Genomic DNA, 25,576 nt, shown 5'->3' with positions numbered 1-25,576 from the left:
GTAAACGGCCTATAACACCGAGGGCCCAAGAGCCAACACACACAGACACAACACACACACAGAGGAAAACTCACACGCTCCCACCTATTCTCAGATTTAAAACTAACACACACGGTAGTTCAGGTCTCTAAAAGTAGCAGAGCAACCGACTTCCTGGGGAAATAATTTGGGGGGGGGGGGAAATAGAAAACCTCTCAGTGGTCAGGAATGACTTCCCCTTGAGAATCCAATGGAGAGGAAACCTAGTCATTTTACTCATCAATGAGCTAAACAAAAAAGAGACAAGAAGGTTAGCCATTTCACCCTGAGTAATGGGACCACTCTTTACACACCGTCAAGACAGTCACACACACGACCTCCAAAACACACATAGAATCACTAAACTTAGACGGACATGTGTGCCTTGTGTGTACACATGTCCGAAGTGTGTTTATCTAGAAGTGTGTGTATACATGTACTAAATGTGTGCATGACAGTATGTATACTGTGCATGTCCTGTGTGTGCACACATGAGAGTGTGTGTAGGTAAGATTGTGTAAGCGAGGGGTCCTAGTGTGTAAAGGTTTAACCTCAGCCTTGTAAGGAGGGGGATAAATGGGGCAGAAAGCAGAAGACATCTGGTCTCGAGACGCTGTCAGAAACACAAACACACACAATCACACTAGACTCCATTAATAGACAGATTTCCCTTTAAGGTCTGGTTAATATCAGCTCACTCTGATCTTTATAAAACTATTAACACTAAAAAATGTGCATGGCTCCTCGCTATACAATTGAGTTCAGTGTGTGTGTGTGTGTGTGTGAGACCCCTATACAGATGTATATTCGTGTGTGTACATTCCTGCTGTCTAGCTGCCGAGACAGCGCGCGAGCAGCGATGATATACGCAGACACACACACACCATGTTCAAATGCAGAGATCAATCACCGCGGTTACAGCGGAACACAGCTGCATCACCACGACGACAGCTATTGCCAGATGTGAAAAACATTCCACCCGTCTTGAGAAGTGTGTTTTAGGTGTGTGTGTGTCTGTGTTTCTAAACCTGTGACTTGTCAAAGACCCTCTGCCTCAGCAAAAACATATCTATGAAGATATCCACATATACATTAAGGACCTAAGAATGCTTTAGCTTACATTTGAGTAATTTGGCAGATGCTAAGTCTCCTCTATACAGAAGGACTTACAGTTAGTTCAGTCATCTTAAAATAGCTGGGTGAGACAACCACATATCAGAGTCAAAGCAAGTACATTTTTCCTCAATAAAGCAGTTACACATGACCGCGTCTCAATCACGCACACCTGTGGTGGCGGGCTCCACCCGTAACTGTACCCTAACAGTGGGAGAGAGGAAGTGATATGAGAACTGTGGGACTAGGGGCTGATATGGGATCTATAGAGGGGGGACAAAGGAGAAGAGAGGACTGGGGTCAAGGGAGGTCAGAGGTGAAAGAGGGTAGGGCCGAGTGTGTGTATGCTACCTGTGCTGTAGGCCAGAGAAGAGACAGGGCTCTTCTGGGGCAGCATGCTCTTCATACGGCTAGCCTCTTCTGGATGGTTGAAGCGGAAGAAGTAGGATTGACCCAGACACAGAGAGTAACCTGGAGAGAAAACACAGTCAGATAAAGACACACTAAATGAGAGACAGAATAAATAGTTCAACACAGTTCATGTGTTAGACCTCTAGGTTCTCTGTATAACAGACTATCCATCTGCACCACACTCACACACATAGTCTGGGCCATTCCAGACCACAGTGTTTGGCCATCAATTAGGATCACAGAGTCAGGTATTAAACAAGACATGAGGGTCACAACCTCATAACTCTCTCCCCCTCTCTCTCACACCCACAAACACAGCAGTCATCCACAGCTGTCCAAATACCTCACAAAAAGAGGGAGAGATAAAGAACGAGGGGGGGAACCCCTTATCGCTCTCTTTATTTCTCTCTTGAATGCAGTGGTAAGAAGATCCCTGAGTGAAGGTCAGAAAAAGAACACCATCTTGGCCATCTCTCTGCCAGCCTCAAACTGACCCTTCCACATGATCCAGATAAACAATTCAGCCACTTATCTCTGTATTAAACAATGCTGATGCGTGTAGGATTGAGATATTATCTCTGTATTAAACAATGCTGATGAGTGTAGGATTGAGATATTATCTCTGTATTAAACAATGTTGATGAGTGTAGGATTGAGATATTATCTCTGTATTAAACAATGCTGATGAGTGTAGGATTGAGATATTATCACTGTATTAAACAATGCTGATGCGTGTAGGATTGAGATATTATCACTGTATTAAACAATGCTGATGAGTGTAGGATTGAGATATTATCACTGTATTAAACAATGCTGATGCGTGTAGGATTGAGATATTATCTCTGTATTAAACAATGCTGATGCTTGTAGGATTGATGTTTCAGTTTCAGGGATCCCTCCCAAGCAGCTTAAATATGGAGAAAAACAATGTCAAAATGACAGAACTGTTCCATCCATCTGTCTGATACCAGAGATACCTACACTCAGACAGATACCAGAGAGTAAACCAAACCAAGGAGAGGAAAGAGAGAGAGAACGAAAGAAAGAATGGAAAAATACAGCATGGAAAAAATGTCTGGGCTAATTTTCTCTCTCACTCTCTCCTCTCTGTCCCAAAACCCCAATGTTAGGAGAGGGGGTAATGGTAATAGGGATGACGTGACTCCCTTAGAGGGCTCAGAGTCTGATCTGGTGTGTGTGTGGTTTTAACATGTAGCTGATGTGTGCAACTAATGTGTGAGTGTAACTAATGTGTGAGTAATGTGTGTATGTGTGTGGTCATGTAAAGAAATATGTCTGACATGCTTCCCTCTTCCTGAAAAACTGCAAGTGTGTGTGTGTGTTTTTAGCTAAGGGTACTTTTCTGTGCTCGCTGTAGTATTTCTAGAGAATAAGCCAAGGACAGGACTAAGACCAAAACTTCTCATACCACACTGCTGAGTGTGACTTATTACCCACACACACTTACCACAGGAAATAATACTCAAGACATAAATGTGAAATTCTGGTTTTGACCTTTTCCTTTGAATTGAGAATGTTTTCACACAGGACTGTTTAGTCTATGCAGCTGGACTAGGCACTACATAGTAAACAAAGTAGGATAGGACACATTGTGATGATTTGGCCCGTATCTTCACACACATCAAAGACTGCAACATGCATCCCAAAGGTGTCCATGCATGCGACTTAATGAAAAATAAATAAACAAATATGTTGTATTGTCACATACACCGGACAGGTGTGGAAGAACTTGACTGGCCTGCACAGAGCCCTGACCTCAATCCCATCGAACACCTTTGGGGTGAATTGGAACGCCGACTGCGAGTCAGACCAAATCGCCCAACACCAGAGCCCGACCTCACTAATGCTCTGAATGGAAGCAAGTCCCTGCAGCAATGTTCCAAAAAAATGTTCTTCCTTTATTTAACTAGGAAAGTCAGTTAAAAACAATGACCTGGTGGAAAGCCTTCCCAGAAGAGTGGAGGCTGTTGTAGCAGCAACGTTCTAGTGGAAAGCCTTCCCAGAAGAGTGGAGGCTGTTATAGCAGCAACGTTCTAGTGGAAAGCCTTCCCAGAAGAGTGGAGGCTGTTATAGCAGCAACGTTCTAGTGGAAAGCCTTCCCAGAAGAGTGGAGGCTGTTATAGCAGCAACGTTCTAGTGGAAAGCCTTCCCAGAAGAGTGGAGGCTGTTGTAGCTGCAAAGGAGGGGAACCAACTCCATATTAATGCCCATGATGTTGGAATGAGATGTTCGACGAGCAGGTGTCCACATACTTTTGGTCAGGTAGTGTAGAATCATAGGATAACGAACCTGTATATGCCATGTGTGACCATGGGTGTGTATAAAGACTGTTTACAGTCTGTTTAATAACTCACAGTACCATATGGTGTTTAGCATGACAGCAAACAGAGGAGAGAGAGAACATCTGTGTGTGTGTGTGTGTGTGTGTGTGTAACAGCAGTCTTTCTTCATAAACTCAAATTCCTTGACTCAACAGTCTGCCAGTTTTATAGAACCGTAGCCCTTATTTGTTCATTACACTACATTCTAATTTCCTTTCTCCCAAAAACAACAAATAACAACCCCTCCAAACAACAAACACACAATCTTGTTTTTTACAGATATCCCCAGCTACAAAGATAACCTCACACACTTTGATCTCACAGATGCCAGTGAAGAAGACATCTGGTACCAATTTCTTCTGGTTAATCTAAATTAACCTAACACGGAACCACAATGTTATGGGGGGGAAACCGGTCTATATTTAGGAATAAGAGTGCAATATGTGTCTATATAATTGCCAAATGTGGACCATTAGGTTATAATATTAAACAATTTGACCTTTATCCCACAGACTATATGTCACCCTGCCTCTTACATGGAGGCTGCTGGAGGGGAGGTAATGGCCCTTATAACTACCAAATACCATGTGTGGGACACTGGCCATGAGCACACTGACTGACACAAAAAAACGATCTTCCAATCTAGGTCATTGGATTTGGGGGGGGCCACACTCTTCTGGTCTGCTGCTTGGATGTGTTGAGTGGATCACAGCGGCTTTGCAGGGCCCTAAAAAATACACTGCAAAAGTCAATGCATCATTCCTTCCTCGGTGTGATCACTGACACGATTAGTGTCCCTTTTGAAAAATAGGCCTGCTATAGCCTAAAGTAGGATGGAAGGAAGAAAGAAAGTAAGGGAGGGAGGAAGGATGCATTTGAACAGGGGACGCAGCTGGTATACATAAGTAGCGTTGTCATGTCACCTGACATATGCTACCGCTTTCAATTACATGTCCTCTCTCCTTTATAAAACAAATAAAGTAACGAGGCTAATCTTGACATCTTAAATCAAAGGCACTCTCCCAATAACCGAGTCCCAGGAAGCAGATACAGATTTCCTTTGGCGTCACTTCAGTTCTACTTTCTATGACCGCAGGCTGTTTTTTCTTGTCAAGTGAAAACCAATCACGTCGTTGTCTGTCTGTGAACTACAACCCTTGAGGTGCGCGCGCTAATACCATTCTTCACAAAGGTGATGCGTACGGTGCTGCTTACCTTGTGACGTCAAGGTAGCCTTTTCAAATTTGATCGTAGGTCATGAAGTTAATTTCCCCCTGCAAACGTAGACAATATAAAATACTATCTGGAAAGCATTTAAGCAGGAGGTTCTTATCTCAATTATACAATTTATGGTTGCAACATAGTAAGCGTGACGCAAATGGTTTGCTGTTGCCTACCCTTGCTATATTCCTAAAACATTTAGCCTAATCAAGAGCAGCTGACAAACAAAAATTCGCCAAACAATGAAAAGAGCTTTATCATAAAAATTAAATAACGTTTCCTTCAAAGCGCAATCTGCAGTTGCTTCATCTATTTTGGGAGTTCTGAATTAAACGTACCCATTGATATTTGAAAAATATAACTTATTATTAGTTTAGTTGAACGGTCGTACTGCATCAGAACCCAAAATATAAGCTTGTTTCACTCCAATGTTTGTAAACAAACACTATATAGCCTCAACATGGTTAAAACTATACTTTGATATCATGGATGGTCAGACCTTGCATCCATAGCTCTGTCTATGAATTTGAGATTGGTTACATTTCTCCAGCCCTATCCCTCATCTTTTTACCGAAAAAAGGGGTGGGCCCCCGCTGTGTTTTTGTTTCAACTGATTATTGCCGTTTTCTAGTCACAAAAGGCTACAAAACCAAATTGATGTACACATGCACGCGCACTCACAGGGGTCTTCCAAATCAGGGAATTTCTGAAATTAGGCTATCTTTACTAACCTTTTTACTGAGTCCCATTCAGCGAATACAACTGCGGTATTTTGGGTTCTTTCTCTATGTCTGAACAATTACCATCGCGTTCTTATCCTCCTTCAGCCCAGTCCAAAGCTCCAGAAATGACTCGGGACTTCGGGGTTCAACAGATTTCCATCCAGATGGGGTTGAGGTAAGGAGCGCACCAACTCTCCAAAAAAGGGGGTGGTGACGCCTGCTTGACGCGAATAGACTGGGGTAAAAAGCAAAACCCTCCCCTAAGAAAGTTTACGAGCTCTGAATGAGATCAAAAGCAGCCGCTTGTAAAACCCCAAACTAATGTATTTGATTAAAAATGCATTTCAGTTCAGCCAAAGCAGTCTCGGACCCCGTTCTCTGTTGGTTGGAACACAGCGGTTTAAAAGCCAGAGGTATTTGGTCCCCGCCCCCTTACTCTATTTCTTTGTCTACCTAGCCTACTTTTCCCTTCTCTGTGGAAACACCTTGAGAGGAATGTTACTATTGCCAACCTCACATCTATAGAGCTCAACAGCTAAGAGGGAGAAAAGAACAACTCAAACTTAAATAGATGTGATTTTTATCAAAGCCATATTTTTCCAAATTCAGCCTAAATGTTTAATTAAATAACAACTTTGATCTGATGCACAGAAGAACAGCTTCGGAAAACTACTCAATAGAGAAGGGGAAGGAAAGAGAGACAGTGGACTAGAAAATAAGTGAGAGCCTTGGACAGAGGGGAATGAGGTAGAGAACTGTGATGGAGAGAGAGACTGCATGGTATAGGGTGGAGAGAAAAGGAGAAAAACATCCACTCTGATATTTTCAGAGGAGTGATTCCTCACAAAACCAGGACAAAAAAAGACCATGATTTTGGGGATTTTCGTGAAATTTAACTCTGGAACATTGATATTCCCGTGTAGAGTATATAGGCTATTACGTTCAAGAATATATAGACACATTTGACTAATCAAAATGTGTATATTTGCTATTTTCATGTTTTTTCACCAATATTCATAAATTAATGTAAGACATTTTTTATTGAAATCAAAATACTACTCATATTACAGAACAAGTGGTGACACTTCATATGACAATTGCTGCTTAGTAGCACCTATAGATACAATGTTTTAGTGTCTTAAAATACCACCCTGCATCCCACTGCTGGCTTGCTTCTGAAGCTAAGCAGGGTTGGTCCTGGATGGGAGACCAGATGCTGCTGGAAGTGGTGTTGGAGGGTCAGTAGGAGGCACACTTTTCTCTGGTCCAAAAATATATATCCCACGGCAGTGATTGGGGACATTGCCCTGTGTAGGGTGCTGTCTTTTGGATGGGATGTTAAACAGGTGACTTGACTCTCTATGGTCACTAAAAATCCCATGGCACTTATCGTAAGACTAGGGGTGTTAACTCTGGTGTCCTGGCTAAATTTGTCCCTCATACCATCATTGTCACCTAATCATCCCCGGCTTACAATTGGCTCATTCATCCACCCTCCTCTCCCCTGTAACTATTCCCCGGGTCGTTGCTGTAAATGAGAATGTGTTCTCACTCAACTTACCTGGTAAAATAAGGCTAACATTTAAAAAAAGGAGGCCTGAGTAAGGCCAAAATCCCATAAATATCCCACATTTGATCAATTATTTCTCAATTATGCTTTTAGAAACAAATGTCAAATACTGTATATGTAAACAATCCTTCCTCCAAAGAGACATTCTATGGGTTAAATTTAGTAAAATTCACCAAAATCATGGTATTTTTTTGTCCTGGTTTCGTGAGGAATCACTCTGCTCCTGGCAGACACATGTTTAGGGATAGTGTTTCTGTGTGTGTTAGTGTGTGTGTGTGTGTGTGTGTGTGTGTGTGTGTGTGTGTGTGTGTGTGTGTGTGTGTGTGTGTGTGTGTGTGTGTGTGTGTGTGTGTGTGTGTGTGTGTGTGTGTGTGTGTGTGTCTGTCTGGTGCCTCCACATCATCATATTGATATGAGTCAGCGGTATGGTTTGTAATCTCTGTTATTGGCAATACTCTGCAAACACAATATGCATTTCCAAACCAAACACTCCAGTTACATCACTTTGTGTGTGTGTGTCTGTGTCTGTGTGTGTGTGTGTGTGTGTGTGTGTGTGTGTGTGTGTGTGTGTGTGTGTGTGTGTGTGTGTGTGTGTGTGTGTGTGTGTGTGTGTGTGTGTGTGTGTGTGTGTGTGTGTGTGGCTAACGTCTGTAGCCTGAGAGATTATCCTAGAGGATGTTTCCATTTCACGCTCTCTTTCTCTAAAACCCACAAGGTTCTCTCGCTCTCTGTTCCTTCTTCTCTGTCCTTACCATGAACTCTCACATTCTCTCTACCTCTTGCCCTCTGCCCTGTTCTTTATGTCTTCTTATCATCCCTCTCTTTTCACACTAAGACGTTTTTCCTCCTTTTCTTTGTATCTGAAAGGTATTGCGGGTGTTGTGCCGAAGATCTCCCCCCTGCCAGAGTCCCCCCCCCCTTTGCGTGAACGCGCACACACTCAATTCTTCATTGCTGAGACTTGCTTGCTAGTTGAGATTTCTGCTCTTCACTCCGTTGTCAGTTTAGCCTACATTTCACTGATCTTAGTGGCAGCATTTTTTATTTGTGTCCTTCAAGGCAGCTGTCAATGATCAAGTTAGGCTGTGTTTCATTTTATTTTTTATGGCGGTTTGATCGCAGGGGAGGCACTAGTAATGTCTGCAGTTTTCGGTTTGGCTATTTGTTCCAAGTGTATTAGTCTATATATAAATCTCTTTGCAAAAATGTGTCATCTCTCCCATTTCTTATTCGACTAGTAGTTGTTCTGAAATGTTTATTGCTTGCCTACATTTTACTCCCTCCTCTATGTTTAATATAACATCCATATATATTCATTTTGGTTGCCTATCTTGACGAGAAGTTTGTTCTATAGAAAGTATTTGACTCTGATGTGTGCCACAGAAAGTATTTGACTCTAGTGACACAATTAAGGAAATTAGAAGGGGGGAGGACTTCGGCAAGGCCATTTTCTTGCCTTCCGAACCCCCCCCCCCCCTATTTTGTGGCTAGAGTCAATTTGTATTTTATTCTGTTATGTTCCAGTATATTCTTACTACAAAATATATGTGTGTTGACTGTGATCTTGGTAAGTTTGGCTTGTCTGTTTAATGAACAAAATAATGAACTATTGATTTCATTCATTTGGACGTAAAATGATCCAACTCAAAATATGCCATTCTGTTGTTTTGGACCTGCCTAAACAAATTCATAATGAATTCCTTTTTGATGGTGTATATTCAATGGATTTATTCAAATAGACACCCACCCACATCTGCACACCACTACTACCACTTGTCAATGGCATGCCAGCATGGGCACTGGAGGTATAAAAGGCATATTTTTTTATTTAACCTTTATATGCAGGCAAGAATGTGGTAAAAATGGGCCTGTTTGAAAGGGGGTCATGTAAACATTTACTTTTTTTTTTTACAGGCAAAATACCGTAATTCCTATGTGAGCGCAGTATAGAGACAACACCTTGGTCTCCAGTACGTATACACACCAAGATGTTGTCAATATTTGAGTCAGCTAGCCACAGTGAGAAAACAAACAGGTCAGTCAATATTTAACTGACAGTGGTCAGACCAGACCACGACAGAGAGCTGGGGAAGAGGTGTGGAAAGAGAGAGGGAGATTAATGGGGAGAGAGGGAGGGAAAAAAGTGAGAGAATGTGAAAATAGAGGAATGTGTTTGCGTTCTTGTTTACACCTTCCAAAAACCCAAAGAAGGAAAAAGAGAAAGGAATGTTGGGTAATGAAGGGGAAGGAAACTAATGAAAAGGAGGATGGATCAAGGATTTAAAGATGAGAAATAGGAGAAGTGAGAGTGAAAAGGACTGAAAGAGAGAGAAAAAGAAATGTCTAAAGAAAGACTGAAAAGGAGAAGGAGAGAGAGAGAGAGAGAGAGAGTGAAAGAGAGGAATGGAAAAGGACGAGTGTGTTCTCTGCAGTTGGAAGTTGTGAGTCATGGCATTGTAAACAACAGGAGCTATCCATTCCAAACCAAGGATAATTAAGCTAAAAGGCTAATGGCTCAACCACACACAAACACCACACACACAGCTTCACAACACCATGAAGAACCCGGGTCATACACTTTAATCACATGATTCATACACATATACATTGAGTGTACAAAACATTAGGAACACCTACTCTTTCCGTCACATATACTAACCAGTTGAAATATATGATCCCTTATTGAGGTCAGTTGTTAAATCCACTTCAATCAGTGTAGCCTTGAGACAATTGAGACATAGATTGTGTATGTGTGCCATTCAGATGGTGAAGGCAAAATATTTAAGTGCCTTTGAACAGGGTATTGTAGTAGGTGCCAGGCGCACCGGTTTGTGTGTCAAGAACTGCAACGCTGCTGTTTTTCATGCCTTCATGGTTTTCCAGTGTGTATCAAGAATGTTCCACCACCCAAAGGACATCCAGCCAACTTGACACAACTGTGGGAAGCATTGGAGTCAACATGGACCAGCATCCCTGTGGAACGCTTTCAACACCTTGTAGAGTCCATGCCCCGACAAATTGAGGCTGTTCTGAGGGCAAAAGTGGGAGCAACTCAATAGTAGGAAGGTGTTCCTAATGTTTGTATACTCATTGTGTCACGCCCTGACCTTAGAGATCCTTTTAATTCTCTATTTTGGTTAGGTCAGGGTGTGACTAGGGTGGGCAATCTAGTTTTTCTATTTCTTTGTTTGGCCTGGTATAGTTCCCAATCAGAGGCAGCTGTCTATCGTTGTCTCTGATTGGGTATCATACTTAGGCAGCCTTGTTTTTGGGATCTTAGGGATCTTGTTTTTGTACTGTTGCTTTCCAGCCCTACAGAACTGTGCGTTTCGTTTTGTATTTGTTGGTTTTTCGGTGTCATCAAATAAAAGTAAGATGTACGTCTACCACGCTGCACCTTGGTCTCCTCATTCCATCAACGAACGTGACACATTGTATACAGGAAGGCAAAAGCTAACCACACATGCGCGCGCACACACACACACATAGACACACACACACACACACACACACTCATAGGCTGAAAATATTTAGCATGGGCTCTCAGAACCTCAAAAAGTTCTACAGCTGCACCATTGAGAGCATCTTGACTGGCTGAATCACCGCTTAGTATGGCAACTGCTTGGCATCCGACCGCAAGGTGCTACAGAGATAGTGCGTACGACCCAGTACATCACTGGGGCCGAGCTCCCTGCCATCCATGACCTCTATACCAGGTGGTGTCAGAGGAAGGACCTACAAATTGTCAGACTTCAGCCACCCAAGTTATAGCCTGTTCTCTCTGCTATTGCACAACAAGCGGTACTGATGCACCAAGTCTGGAACCAACAGGACCCTGAAGAGCTTCTACCACCAATCCATAAGACTCCTAAATAGTTAGTCTGGGTAGCTAGGTAACTATTTAACTATTTGCATTGACCCTTTTGGCACGAACGTTTTTGACTCATCACATACGCTGCTGTTACTGTTTATAATCTATCCTGTTGCCTAGTCACTTTATCCCTTCCTATATGTACATATCTACCTCAATTACCTCATACCCCTGCACATCGACTCGGTACTGGTACTCCTTGTATGTAGCTATGTTATCATTACTCATTGTGTATCTACAGTATTATTACGTGTTTCACTTTTCTATTATTTCTCTATTTTCTTTCTCTCTACATTGTTGAGAAGGGCCACACCTGTTCTTTACGAAGAATGTGACGAATAACATTTGACTTGATTTGTAACCAATGCAGCAGTCAAGGCCCACAGGCAAGGCAAACAACACTGCACTTAAACAAGTACTACCAGTAGGTGGCGACAAAGTGTGTTTGTTTGCGGTCCTGTGTGTGCATTCCTCTGTATATCTCACCTTGTGTGAGCGGGACGGGAGATGTCACAGGGACGCCGTCCAGGGAGCAGAGGTTACCACAAGGGTCGAGGATGATGACCCCTGACGTGTTGATGATGATGCAGTGTTCCGCCTCGATGCCTACACCCTGGATGGTGATGTTTTGGGGTACCACCGCGTCCTCACGCCCGATACGTGTCACTCCTGGAAAAATGTATGTTATGTCGTTGTGGGGGAAAGTTGAGTTGACTTTAGATCCAAATTTTTGGGGGTGAGTGTTGCATTGTTAGGCTAGAGAGTTATATAGTCAGCTAAGCTTAACACATCTGTTTAAGAGAGTGTTTAAGTCTCCCTACCAGTCAGTCTGATTCTGTGTGTAGATCTCTGTTATCTCTGCTACCATCTACACCCTGTTGGCTTGTTAGCAAGATATCTGTCTGGAATACTGATGAACCATAGACACCTGTGGTGTCAATGACTGAAAGGTCTATAAATACACTGCAATTATGTCATTATACAGTAAAAATACTGTGACTGTGTGCATGTGTGCTTGCATGTATGTGTGTGCACTTGTTACAGTGTGTGTGTGATTGCATTTGCGTGCATGCGTGTGTGTGTGTGTCTTTAGTGTTCCCTGAGGGGGGAAGTCAGCTTGGCTCCCTGTCCTGGCTCTATTGTGACCTGATTTCCTCCCAGAGTATCACATCCCCCCCATCTCCCTTTCTCTCTCTCCCCATTTCTCCCTCTCTCTCGCCCAAACTCTCTTTCTCTCTCTCACTCCCTCCATCTCTCCGTCTCCCCATATCTCTCTATCACCCCTCTCTCTCTCCCTCTCCCACATCTCTCTCTCCCCTTCTCCCTTTCTCTCTCTTCCCCTCTCTCCCTTTCTCTCTCTCCCTCCCTCACACCCCCTCTCCCCAGTAGCAGTCACCATGGTTACAGGGGGTTCTAGGGAAACAGATAAAAGGGACATGGCATGTATGGGCCAATCAAGTATATGTGTGTGTGTATGTGTGTTACCTTCTTTAAGGGGCAGTAGGGTGATAGCCACACTCAGTCTCCCACTGCCCAGGCTGACCAGATGTGGTGTGGCTGTTTGGACCTTCAGGCATTTCCCTGTGTCTATCAGGTCCAAGGGAGACTGGGGAGAAACATCCACACATTTCATATGCAGTCAAATAGTTAATATTACATCTTAAAAGTATGCTTGTGTTTTTTCTTTTCACGAACAGCCAATTTTTATTTTAAAGTAAGGAAAAATCGAGCATGTAAACTCTAACAACTTATTTTGAAAATAAACTGAAAGCAGCTTTCTATAGTGCTGCTGGTCCAAACTATAAAGATCTTACTGTAGCAACTATTTTACTACCAGTACATTGTGATGTAGCTGAGTGAGGTATCTATTGTCACCTGTGGCTCGTCTGGACTCATCTGGTCTGACTCTGGCTTACAGAGGGTCTCTGGGTTCTACAGGAGAGAGAGTAGAATGAGGTTAGACTCAGTCAAACACACATATACTCTAAAGACACAGAGAGGCCCAGAAAGCTAAACACACACACACACACCCCAACAGCTGTAAAACCCGGTAACCCATGTGAGAAGCGGGGATGCCCACAGCCAGCTGATTGCATATTTAGAACAAACACAGAAACGTAAACACATGCACGCACACAAAAAAGTGTTGGTGTTGATAGGGGACAGAATGCGTTCAGACCATCAAATAATTGGCATACATATTACTCTTATAGAATTTCCATGTGGGCCGAGGATATCGGAAATGTAATCAAAGCCTATTGGATAACTAGGACAGGATAATTTATAAAGGACTTTTTAGGACATAGTGAAGACATCAAAACTATGAAATAACACATATGGAATCATGTAGTAACCAAAAAAGTTTAAACAAATCAAAATATATTTTATATTTGAGAATCTTCAAATTAGCCACCCTTTGCCTTGATGACAGCTTTTCACAGTATTGGCATTATCTCAACCAGCTTCATGAGGTAGTCACCTGGAATGCATTTAAATTAACAGGTGTGTCTTGTTAAAAGTTCATTTATGGAATTTCTTTCATTCTTAATGCGTTTGAGACAATCAGTTGTGTTATGACAAGGTAGGGGTGGTGTACAGAAGATATCCCTATTTGGTAAAAGACCAAGTCCATATTATGGCAAGAACAGCTCAAATAAGCAAAGAGAAACGACAGTCCATCATTACCTTACAGTTTTTTTGGATTGCTTACACACTAAAATTAAAAGTAGTACACTATTAGCAAAACCTTACACTCAAGAAGCAAAACATCAGCCCATATTTGCACAACTATAAGCACATTGTCAACCTCACACTTGTTGCAAAACTCTACACACAGTGATTTGCAAAACACTAAACACACTTAACATACATTACACACAAAAATCTATCATGAAGTCACGTCCTTGCAATACCAAAGCACTGACTGTCAAATTACCACACCGTCCAACCAATTGGTTCAACACAGTCATCAGGTGTGCAAACACTCGTTTGCTTAATTGTAGACACACCAATCAGGTGTATAAGCACTATAAAAAGCAGCAGGTGAGTTCATCGGTCTTCAAGCACAATGGAAAGAGTCAGAGAAAGAGTAAGACGAGGAGGAGGACGAGGAGGAGGACGACGAGGACGACGAGGAGGACGAGGAGGAGAACGAGGAGAACGAGGAGGACGAGGAGGAGAAGGAGGAGGAAGGGGAAGAAGAGGAAGAGAAAGAGGAAGACAAGAAGGTGCTCAAAGAGGACCGAATCTGACAAATGAGATCCGTGCAACACTGGTTGACCACGTTGTCAACCACGGCCTGACGCTGAGGGAGGCTGGACTGCGAGTACAGCCAAATCTAAGCCGATATACAGTGGCAAGTGTGGTGAGAACATTTCGACTGGAAAATAGGTATTGTAAAAATATCATCATATCAAAAACATCTGCACGGTTTCAGTAACTGCTTACAGTACTGTATTCTATGCACTATCAGCACTTCTGTTACCTTTTCCTGTGAAATTACTGTACTATTGTATACTGTTTTTTTTCTACATAGGATTGAGGGTCAGGGACGACAAGGGGGAAGGCCTCCTATGTTCACAGAACAGCAAGAGAGGGAGATAGTAAACATGGTTTTGGCCAACAATGCTATAACACTCAAGCAGCTCCAAGCTAACATTGTCAATAACCACGCCATTTTCAACGATATCCATCAGGTCTCAACATCAACACTGGCACGCATCCTAAAAAAAAAACATATTCAAATGAAGCAAATTTATCGAGTGCCTTTCGAGCGCAATTCCGAAAGGGTGAAACGACTGCGGCATGATTATGCAGAGGTATGTATTCACTTTAGCAGTGATCTTGCATACTGTCTCATAATCTTTTACTGTACTGTAATATGTATACTAGATCTACACTGAACTACACAATTTTGCCTGACACTGTTTTTCAGAGAGTTTTACGAATGGATGGAGAGGAGATCCAGCATGAGTTCATTTACGTAGATGAGGCTGGGTTCAACCTGATGAGAACACGAAGGAGGGGAAGAAACATCATTGGCCACAGGGCTATAGTCAATGTCCCAGGGCAACGTCGGGGTAATATAACACTCTGTGCAGCCATTACACAGAATGGGGTCCTCCACCGCCATGCCCATATGGGCCCTTACAACACAGCACTCATACTTACATTCTTGGACCAATTGCACAACATAACAGCAGCAAATCAAATCGATCATATGCAATACATTGTTGTCTGGGACAATGTGTCTTCAGAACTGGTTTCAGCAACATCCACATTTCACCGTCCTATATCTTCCACCATACTCTCCATTACTCAACCCCATAGAAGAGTTTTTCTCGGCATGGAGGTGGAATGTATATGATCTCCGTCTCCAGGCTGAGGTACCCCTCTTCCAAGCCATGGAGGAGGCCTGTGACCAGATGGAGGTAGCAGCAATGCAAGGATGGATTCGTCATTCAAGACGTTTCTTTCCAAGGTGTCTTGCCTTGGAAATTCTCTGGCCAGATCCAGCTAGGCGAAGAGACAATGTCTAGTTATTTTTTATTTTATTTTTTTGAACTTACAATACGTAAAGTGATGTTTGGTTACAGTATTATGAATCTCCATGTCAACATTTTGGGCGTGTTGAGAAATAAATGAGTTTCTTCAGTCTGCAACATTGGTCTTGTGTAGTGTTTGGTGAATTGACATTATATTTATACTTTGTTGATAGTAGCCTACTCTAATCATAGGGAAGTAGAAGTGCTAAAAGTGTTTTAGGTTTATCACAGCAGAGTGTAACTCGTGCAAACAGAGTATAGTAATGTGAAACGTGTGTGTTTCATATGGTAACAAAGTGTGGTTTTTAAAAAGAAGTGTATAGTTTTTACAAGAGTGTTTAATTTTGCAAAGGATCTGTAGTGTTTTGCTAATTGGGTGTGTGGTTGTGCTAATTGTGTGTAGTGTTTTGAAAATCGTGCTTAAGCAATCAAAAAAAACTAAGACATGGCTGTTTATTTACCACCACAGACAGATGCTGGCACTCAGTCAGCTGTATAAGGAAATAAGCAAACAGGAAACCACTCACCCAGAGGCGGCGCTCCTAGTGGCCGGAGACTTTAATGCAGGGAAACTTAAATCATTTCGACCAAATTTCTATCAACATGTTAAATGTGCAACCAGAGGGGAAAAAATTCTAGATCACCTGTAGTCCACACACAGAGACGTGTACAAAGCCCACCCTCCATTTGGTAAATCTGACCACAACTCTATCCTCATGATTCCTGCTTACAAGCAAAAATTAAAGCAGGAAGCACCAGTGACAGGGTCTATAAAAAAGTGGTCAGATGAAGCAGATGCTAAACTACAGGACTGTTTTGCTATCACAGACTGGAACATGTTCCGGCATTCATCCGATGGCATTGAGGAGTACACCACATCAGTCACTGGCTTTATCAATAAGTGCATCGAGGACGTCGTCCCCACAGTGACTGTACGTACATACCCCAACCAGAAGCCATGGATTACAGGCAACATTCGCACTGAGCTAAAGGGCAGAGCTGCCGCTTTCAAGGTGCGGGACTCTAACCCGGAAGCTTACAAGAAATCCTGCTATGCCCTGCAACGAACCATCAAACAGGCAAAACGTCAATACAGGGCTAAGATTGAATCATACTACACCGGCTCCGACGCTCGTCTTATGTGGCAGGGCTTGCAAACTATTACAGACTACAAAGGGAAGCACAGCCGCGAGCTGCCCAGTGACACGAGCCTACCAGACGAGCTAAATCACTTCTATGCTCGCTTCGAGGCAAGCAACACAGAGGCATGCATGAGAGCATCAGCTGTTCCGGACGACTGTGTGATCACGCTCTCCGTAGCTGACGTGAGTAAGACCTTTAAACAGGTCAACATACACAAGGCTGCGGGGCCAGACGGATTACCAGGACGTGTGCTCTGGGCATGTGCTGACCAACTGGTCAGGTGTCTTCACTGACATTTTCAACATGTCCCTGATTGAGTCTGTAATACCAACATGTTTCAAGCAGACCACCATAGTCCCTGTGCCCAAGAACACAAAGGCAACCTGCCTAAATGACTACAGACCCGTAGCTCTCACGTCCGTAGCCATGAAGTGCTTTGAAAGGCTGGTAATGGCTCACATCAACACCATTATCCCAGAAACCCTAGACCCACTCAAATTTGCATACCGCCCAAACAGATCCACAGATGATGCAATCTCTATCGCACTCCACACTGCCCTTTCCCACCTGGACAAAAGGAACACTTATGTGAGAATGCTATTCATTGACTACAGCTCAGCGTTCAACACCATAGTACCCTCAAAGCTCATCACTAAGCTAAGGACCCTGGGACTAAACACCTCCCTCTGAAACTGGATCCTGGACTTCCTGACGGGCCGCCCCCAGGTGGTGAGGGTAGGTAGCAACACATCTGCCACACTGATCCTCAACACTGGAGCCCCCCTGGGGTGCGTGCTCAGTCCTCTCCTGTACTCCCTGTTCACCCACGACTGCATGGCCAGGCACGACTCCAACACCATCATTAAGTTTGCAGACGACACAACAGTGATCACCGACAACGACAAGACAGCCTATAGGGAGGAGGTCAAAGACCTGGCCGGGTGGTGCCAGAATAACAACCTATCCCTCAACGTAACCAAGACTAAGGAGATGATTGTGGACTACAGGAAAAGGAGAACCGAGCACGCCCCCATTCTCATCGGCGGGGCTGTAGTGGAGCAGGTTGAGAGCTTCCAAGTTACTTTGTGTCCACATCAACAACAAACTAGAATGGTCCAAACACACCAAGACAGTCGTGAAGAGGGCACGACAAAACCTATTCCCCCTCAGGAAACTAAAAAGATTTGGCATGGGTCCTGAGATCCTCAAAGGCTTCTACAGCTGCAACATCGAGAGCATCTTGACTGGTTGCATCACTGCCTGGTACGGCAATTGCTCGGCCTCTGACCGCAAGGCACTACAGAGGGTAGTGCGTACGGCCCAGGACCTCACTGGGGCTAAGCTACCTGCCATCCAGGACCTCTACACCAGGCGGTGTCAGATGAAGGCCCTAAAAATTGTCAAAGACCCCAGCCACCCCAGTCATAGACTGTTCACTCTACTACCAAATGGCAAGCGGTACCGGAGTGCCAAGTCTAGGACAAAAAGGCTTCTCAACAGTTTTAACTGATAATCAAATGGCTACCCGGACTATTTGCATTGTGTTCCCCCCCCCCCCACCCCCTCTTTTACGCTGCTGCTGCTCTCTGTTTATCATATATGCACAGTCCCTTTAACTATACATTCATGTACATATGTACATACTACCTCAATTGGCCCGACCAACCAGTGCTCCCGCACATTGGCTATCTGCATTGTGTCCCGCCATCCACCACCCGCCAACCCCTCTTTACGCTATTGCTACTCTCTGTTCATCATATATGCATAGTCACTTTAACCATATCTACATGTACATACTACCTCAATCAGCCTGACTAACCGGTGTCTGTATGTAGCCTCGCTACTTTTATAGCCTCGCTACTGTATATAGCCTCGCTACTGTTTTTCACTGTATTTTTACTTTTGTTTTTATCTCTTTACTTACCTATTCTTCACCTAATACCTTGTTTTGCACTATTGGTTAGAGCCTGTAAGTAAGCATTTCACTGTTGTATTTGGCGCACGTGTCAAATAAACTTTGATTTGATTTGATCTGAAGGTTAGTCTATCTGGAACATTTCAAGAACTTTGAAAGTTTCTTCAAGTGCAGTAGCAAAAACCATCAAGCGTTATGATGAACCTGGCTCTCATGAGGACCGCCATAGGAAAGGAAGACCCAGAATTACCTCTGCTGCAGAGGATAAGCTCATTAGAGTTACCAGCCTCAGAAATTGCAGCCCAAATAAATTCTTCGCATGTAACAGACACATCTCAACTGTTCAGAGGAGACTGCGTGAATCAGGCCTTCATGGTAAAATTGCTGCAAAGAAACCACTACTAAAGGACACCAATAAGAAGAAGAGACTTGCTTGGGCCAAGAAACACGAGCAATGGACATTAGACCGGTGGAAATCTGTCCTTTGGTCTGATGAGTCCAAATTTAAGATTTTTGGTAGAGTAGGTGATCTCAGCATGTGTGGTTCCCACCGTGAAGCGTGGAGGAGTGATGGTGTGGGGGTGCTTTGCTGGTGACACTGTCGGTGATTTATTTAGAATTCAAGGCACACTTAACCAGCATGGCTACCACAGCATTCTGCAGCGATACGCCATCCCATCTGGTTTGCGCTTAGTGGGACTATCATTTGTTTTTCAACAGGACAATGACACAATACACCTTCAGGCTGTAAAAGGGCTTTTTGACCAAGAAGGAGAGTGATGGAGTGCTGCATCAGATGACCTGGCCTCCACAGTCACCCAACCTCAACCCAATTGAAATGGTTTGGGATGAGTTGGACCGCAGAGTGAAGGAAAAGCAGCCAACAAGTGCTCAGCATATGTGGAAACTCCTTCAAGATTGTTGGCATACTTTTGCACCCTCTCTTGATTACTGACCTCTGCCTGCCGTTGACCTGCCGTTTGCCTGCCCCTGTATTAGAAATAAACTTTTGTTTCTTCGACACTGTCTGCATCTGGGTCATACCTGAAAACTGATAAATGTGTGCAAAGCTGTCATCAAGGCAAAGGGTGGCTACTTTGAAGAATTGAAAATCAAAAATATATTTTGATTTGTTTAACACTTACTATATGTTACTATATGATTCCATGTCTGTTATTTCATAGTTGTGATGTCTTCACTATTATTCTGCAATGTAAAAATAGTAAAAATAAAGAAAAGCCCTTGAATTAGTAGGTTTGTCTATCTTTTGACTTGTACTGTGTGTATATAAACTCAGCAAAAAAAGAAACGTCCTCTCACTGTCAACTGCGTTTATTTTCAGCAAACTTAACATGTGCAAATGTTTGTATGAACACAACAAGATTCAACAACTGAGACATAAACTGAACAAGTTCCACAGACATGTGACTAACAGAAATGCAATAACGTGTCCCTGAAAAAAGGGGGGGTCAAAATCAAAAGTAACAGTCAGTATCTGGTGTGGCCACCAGCTGCATTAAGTACTGCAGTGCATCTCCTCCTTGTGTACTGCACCAGATTTGCCAGTTCTTGCTGTGAGATGTTACCCCACTCTTCCACCAAGGTACCTGCAAGTTCCGGACATTTCTGGGGGGAATGGCCCTAGCCCTCACCCTCCGATCCAACAGGTCCCAGACGTGCTCAATGGGATTGAGATCCGGGCTCTTCGCTGGCCATGGCAGAACACTGACATTCCTGTCTTGCAGGAAATTACGTACAGAACAAGCAGTATGGCTGGTGGCATTGTCATTCTGGAGGGTCATGTCAGGATGAGCCTACAGGAAGGGCACCGCATGAGGGAGGAGGATGTCTTCCCTGTAACGCACAGCATTGAGATTGCCTGCAATGACAACAAGCTCAGTCCGATGATGCTGTGACACACAGCCCCAGACCATGATGGACCCTCCACCTCCAAATCGATCCCGCTCCAGAGTACAGGCCTCGGTGTAACGCTCATTCCTTCAATGATAAACGCGAATCCGACCATCACCCCTGGTGAGACATAACCGCGACTCGTCAGTGAAGAGCATTTTTTTTCCCAGTCCTGTCTGGTCCAGCGACGGTGGGTTTGTGCCCATAGGTGACGTTGTTGAGGACCTGCCTGACAACAGGCCTACAAGCCCTCAGTCCAGCCTCTCTCAGCCTATTGCGGACAGTCTGAGCACTAATGGAGGGATTGTTCGTTCCTGGTGTAACTCGGGCTATTGTTGTTGCCATCCTGTACCTGTCCCGCAGGTGTGATGTTCGGATGTACCAATCCTGTGCAGGTCTTGTTACGCGTGGTCTGCCACTGCCCGTCCTGTCTCCCTGTAACGCTGTCTTAGGCATCTCACAGTACAGATATTGCAATTTATTGCCCTGGCCACATCTGCAGTCCTCATGCCTCCTTGCAGCATTCCTAAGGCACGTTCACGCAAATGAGCAGGGACCCTGGGCATCTTTCTGTTGGTGTTTTTCAGAGTCAGTAGAGTTTTCATAACTGTGACGTTTTAATTGCCTACCGTCTGTAAGCTGTTAGTGTCTTAACGACCGTTCCACAGGTGCATGTTCATTAATTGTTTATGCTTCATTGAACAAGCATGGGAAACAGTGTTTAAACCCTTTACAATGAAGATCTGTGAAGTTATTTGGATTTTTACAAATGATCTTTGAAAGACAGGGTCCTGAAAAAGGGAAGTTTCTTTTTTTGTTGAGTTTATATATACACTGCTCAAAAAAATAAAGGGAACACTTAAACAACACAATGTAACTCCAAGTCAATCACACTTCTGTGAAATCAAACTGTCCACTTAGGAAGCAACACTGATTGACAATAAATTTCACATACTGTTGTGCAAATGGAATAGACAACAGGTGGAAATTATAGGCAATTAGCAAGACACCCCCAATAAAGGAGTGGTTCTGCAGGTGGTGACCACAGACCACTTCTCAGTTCCTATGCTTCCTGGCTGATGTTTTGGTCACTTTTGAATGCTGGCAGTGCTTTCACTCTAGTGGTAGCATGAGACGGAGTCTACAACCCACACAAGTGGCTCAGGTAGTGCATCCAGGATGGCACATCAATGCGAGCTGTGGCAAGAAGGTTTGCTGTGTCTGTCAGCGTAGTGTCCAGAGCATGGAGGCTCTACCAGGAGACTGGCCAGTACATCAGGAGACGTGGAGGAGGCCGTAGGAGGGCAACAACCCAGCAGCAGGACCGCTACCTCCGCCTTTGTGCAAGGAGGAGCAGGAGGAGCACTGCCAGAGCCCTGCAAAATGACCTCCAGAGGCCACAAATGTGCATGTGTCTGCTCAAACGGTCAGAAACAGACTCCATGAGGGTGGTATGAGGGCCCGACGTCCACAGGTGGGGGTTGTGCTTACAGCCCAACACCGTGCAGGACGTTTGGCATTTGCCAGAGAACACCAAGATTGCCAAATTCGCCACTGGCGCCCTGTGCTCTTCACAGATGAAAGCAGGTTCACACTGAGCACATGTGACAGACGTGACAGAGTCTGGAGACGCCGTGGAGAACGTTCTGCTGCCTGCAACATCCTCCAGCATGACCGGTTTGGCGGTGGGTCAGTCATGGTGTGGGGTGGCATTTCTTTGGGGGCCGCACAGCCCTCCATGTGCTCGCCAGAGGTAGCCTGACTGCCATTAGGTAGCGAGATGAGATCCTCAGACCCCTTGTGAGACCATATGCTGGTGCGGTTGGCCCTGGGTTCCTCCTAATGCAAGACAATGCTAGACCTCATGTGGCTGGAGTGTGTCAGCAGTTCCTGCAAGAGGAAGGCATTGATGCTATGGACTGGCCCGCCCGTTCCCCAGACCTGAATCCAATTGAGCACATCTGGGACATCATGTCTCGCACCATCCACCAACGCCATGTTGCACCACAGACTGTCCAGGAGTTGGCAGATGCTTTAGTCCAGGTCTGGGAGGAGATCCCTCAGGAGACCATCCGCCACCTCATCAGGAGCATGCCCAGGCGTTGTAGAGAGGTCATACAGGCACGTGGAGGCCACACACACTACTGAGCCTCATTTTTACTTGTTTTAAGGACATTACATCAAAGTTGGATCAGCCTGTAGTGTGGTTTTCCACTTTTAATTTTGAGTGTGACTCCAAATCCAGACTTCCATGGGTTGATAAATTTGATTTCCATTGATAATTTTTGTGTGATTGTGTTGCCAGCACATTCAACTATGTAAAGAAAAAAGTATTTAATAAGAATATTTCATTCATTCAGATCTAGGATGTGTTATTTTAGTGTTCCCTTTATTTTTTTGAGCAGTGTATATACGTATATGGGGGTTGGAAATTACGCAGAAAATTACATAGATGGAATCTACAATCTACCTGCACTATTAAAGCTGAACTACCCCCTAAACAGTTGTTTATTATAAATACATAAAATACAAAAAAAAACACACACACACACTCACAGAAACCCCTCTCCCCGCACGCACAGCTGCCACATGTGAGAGAATGTCTGTGTGAAAGTGTTCCAGAGGGAAAAAAATCACTTCAACAGGGCACAGGCTGGGAGGACACACACACACACACACACACACTCCAGTGGGAGGAATGGGCTGGAATGTTCCATGCCGGCCGTTTTCCCACGAGTGTATGGGAGTGTTTGGCATGCCCATGCCCACATTGGGGGACACACATACACACACAGACACACACACACACCACAGTGGCACTCTACAACCATGACTGTGACCATGAGTGGTTGTCTCTGGTCAAACCGCCCTGAGGGACCAAGTTCACCACCGAAGACCACGACCTTAGTTCTTGGCAGTGGTAATGACAATTCCACCCTAAAGGCCATGGAATGAGAGGGGACAGAGGTTGTGAATTTTCAACTGTTGATTGGAGTGGGGTTTATTTCACAGCTCTGTGCAAGAATTAAAGCGAAGGCCGATAAATCCACATCTAGATAGTGTGGGTGTATGAGTATGTGTAAAAGTATAGTATGTATAAAGAATTAACCTTAAAGCGTTAGAAAGCGTGTGAGAGGACGGAGAGCAGTTGGCAAGGGGAGTGATTAAACACAGAGAATATAGTCATATAGATACAGTGGGGAGAACAAGTATTTGATACACTGCCGATTTTGCAGGTTTTCCTACTTACAAAGCATGTAGAGGTCTGTAATTTTTATCATAGGTACACTTCAACTATGAGAGACGGAATCTAAAACAAAAATCCAGAAAATCACATTGTATGATTTTTAAGTAATTAATTTGCATTTTATTGCATGACATAAGTATTTGATACATCAGAAAAGCAGAACTTAATATTTGGTACAGAAACCTTTGTTTGCAATTACAGAGATCATACGTTTCCTGTAGTTCTTGACTAGGTTTGCACACACTGCAGCAGGGATTTTGGCCCACTCCTCCCTACAGATCTTCTCCAGATCCTTCAGGTTTCGGGGCTGTCGCTGGGCAATACGGATTTTCAGCTCCCTCCAAAGATTTTCTATTGGGTTCAGGTCTGGAGACTGGCTAGGCCACTCCAGGACCTTGAGATGCTTCTTACGGAGCCACTCCTTAGTTGCCATGGCTGTGTGCTTCGTGTCGTTGTCATGCTGGAAGACCCAGCCACGACCCATCTTCAATGCTCTTACTGAGGGAAGGAGGTTGTTGGCCAAGATCTCGCGATACATGGCCCCATCCATCCTCCCCTCAATACGGTGCAGTCGTCCTGTCCCCTTTGCAGAAAAGCATCCCCAAAGAATGATGTTTCCACCTCCATGCTTCACGGTTGGGATGGTGTTCTTGGGGTTGTACTCATACTTCTTCTTCCTCCAAACACGGCGAGTGGAGTTAGACCAAAAAGCTCTATTTTTGTCTCATCAGACCACATGACCTTCTCCCATTCCTCCTCTGGATCATCCAGATGGTCATTGGCAAACTTCAGACAGGCCTGGACATGCACTGGCTTAAGCAGGGGGACCTTGCGTGCGCTGCAGGATTTTAATCCATGACGGCGTAGTGTGTTACTAATGGTTTTCTTTGAGACTGTGGTCCCAGCTCTCTTCAGGTCATTGACCAGGTCCTGCCGTGTAGTTCTGGGCTGATCCCTCACCTTCCTCATGATCATTGATGCCCCACGAGGTGAAATCTTGCATGGAGCCCCAGACCGAGGGTGATTGACCGTCATCTTGAACTTCTTCCATTTTCTAATAATTGCGCCAACAGTTGTTTCCTTCTCACCAAGCTGCTTGCCTATTGTCCTGTAGCCCATCCCAGCCTTGTGCAGGTCTACAATTTTATCCCTGATGTCCTTACACAGCTCTCTGGTTTTGGCCATTGTGGAGAGGTTGGAATCTGTTTGATTGTGTGTGGACAGGTGTCTTTTATACAGGTAACGAGTTCAAACAGGTGCAGTTAATACAGGTAATGAGTGGAGAACAGGAGGGCTTCTTAAAGAAAAACTAACAGGTCTGTGAGAGCCGGAATTCTTACTGGTTGGTAGGTGATCAAATACTTATGTCATGCAATAAAATGCAAATTAATTATTTAAAAATCATACAATGTGATTTTCTGGATTTTTGTTTTAGATTCCGTCTCTCACAGTTGAAGTGTACCTATGATAAAAATTACAGACCTCTACATGCTTTGTAAGTAGGAAAACCTGCAAAATCGGCAGTGTATCAAATACTTGTTCTCCCCA

At 44.1% G+C, this 25,576-nt stretch overlaps 1 protein-coding gene across 8 annotated transcripts in view; it reads right to left on the bottom strand.

Moving 5' to 3' along the window:
* The window catches only part of LOC139583617 (pleckstrin homology-like domain family B member 2), a 55,215-nt gene that overhangs the window by 23,157 nt on the left and 6,482 nt on the right, over window positions 1-25,576 (bottom strand). For 6 of the 8 annotated variants that reach the window (XM_071414881.1, XM_071414883.1, XM_071414884.1 and 3 more), the window contains exons 2-5: window positions 13,144-13,200; window positions 12,754-12,874; window positions 11,755-11,937; window positions 1,483-1,602 (exon numbers count right to left, since the gene is read on the bottom strand). In XM_071414881.1, coding sequence (XP_071270982.1) covers window positions 1,483-1,602; window positions 11,755-11,937; window positions 12,754-12,874; window positions 13,144-13,200 — 481 coding nt within the window. Of the gene's footprint in view, window positions 1-1,482; window positions 1,603-5,099; window positions 5,159-5,836; window positions 6,181-11,754; window positions 11,938-12,753; window positions 12,875-13,143; window positions 13,201-25,576 lie in introns of those variants that run through there. The other 2 variants (XM_071414888.1, XM_071414887.1) reach the window with 2 other exon arrangements.

The sequence above is a fragment of the Salvelinus alpinus genome, chromosome 8 (genome assembly GCF_045679555.1).
Source record: "Salvelinus alpinus chromosome 8, SLU_Salpinus.1, whole genome shotgun sequence".
Taxonomy (NCBI): Eukaryota; Metazoa; Chordata; class Actinopteri; order Salmoniformes; family Salmonidae; genus Salvelinus; species Salvelinus alpinus.
This window is presented reverse-complemented; position numbering and strand designations above follow the sequence as displayed.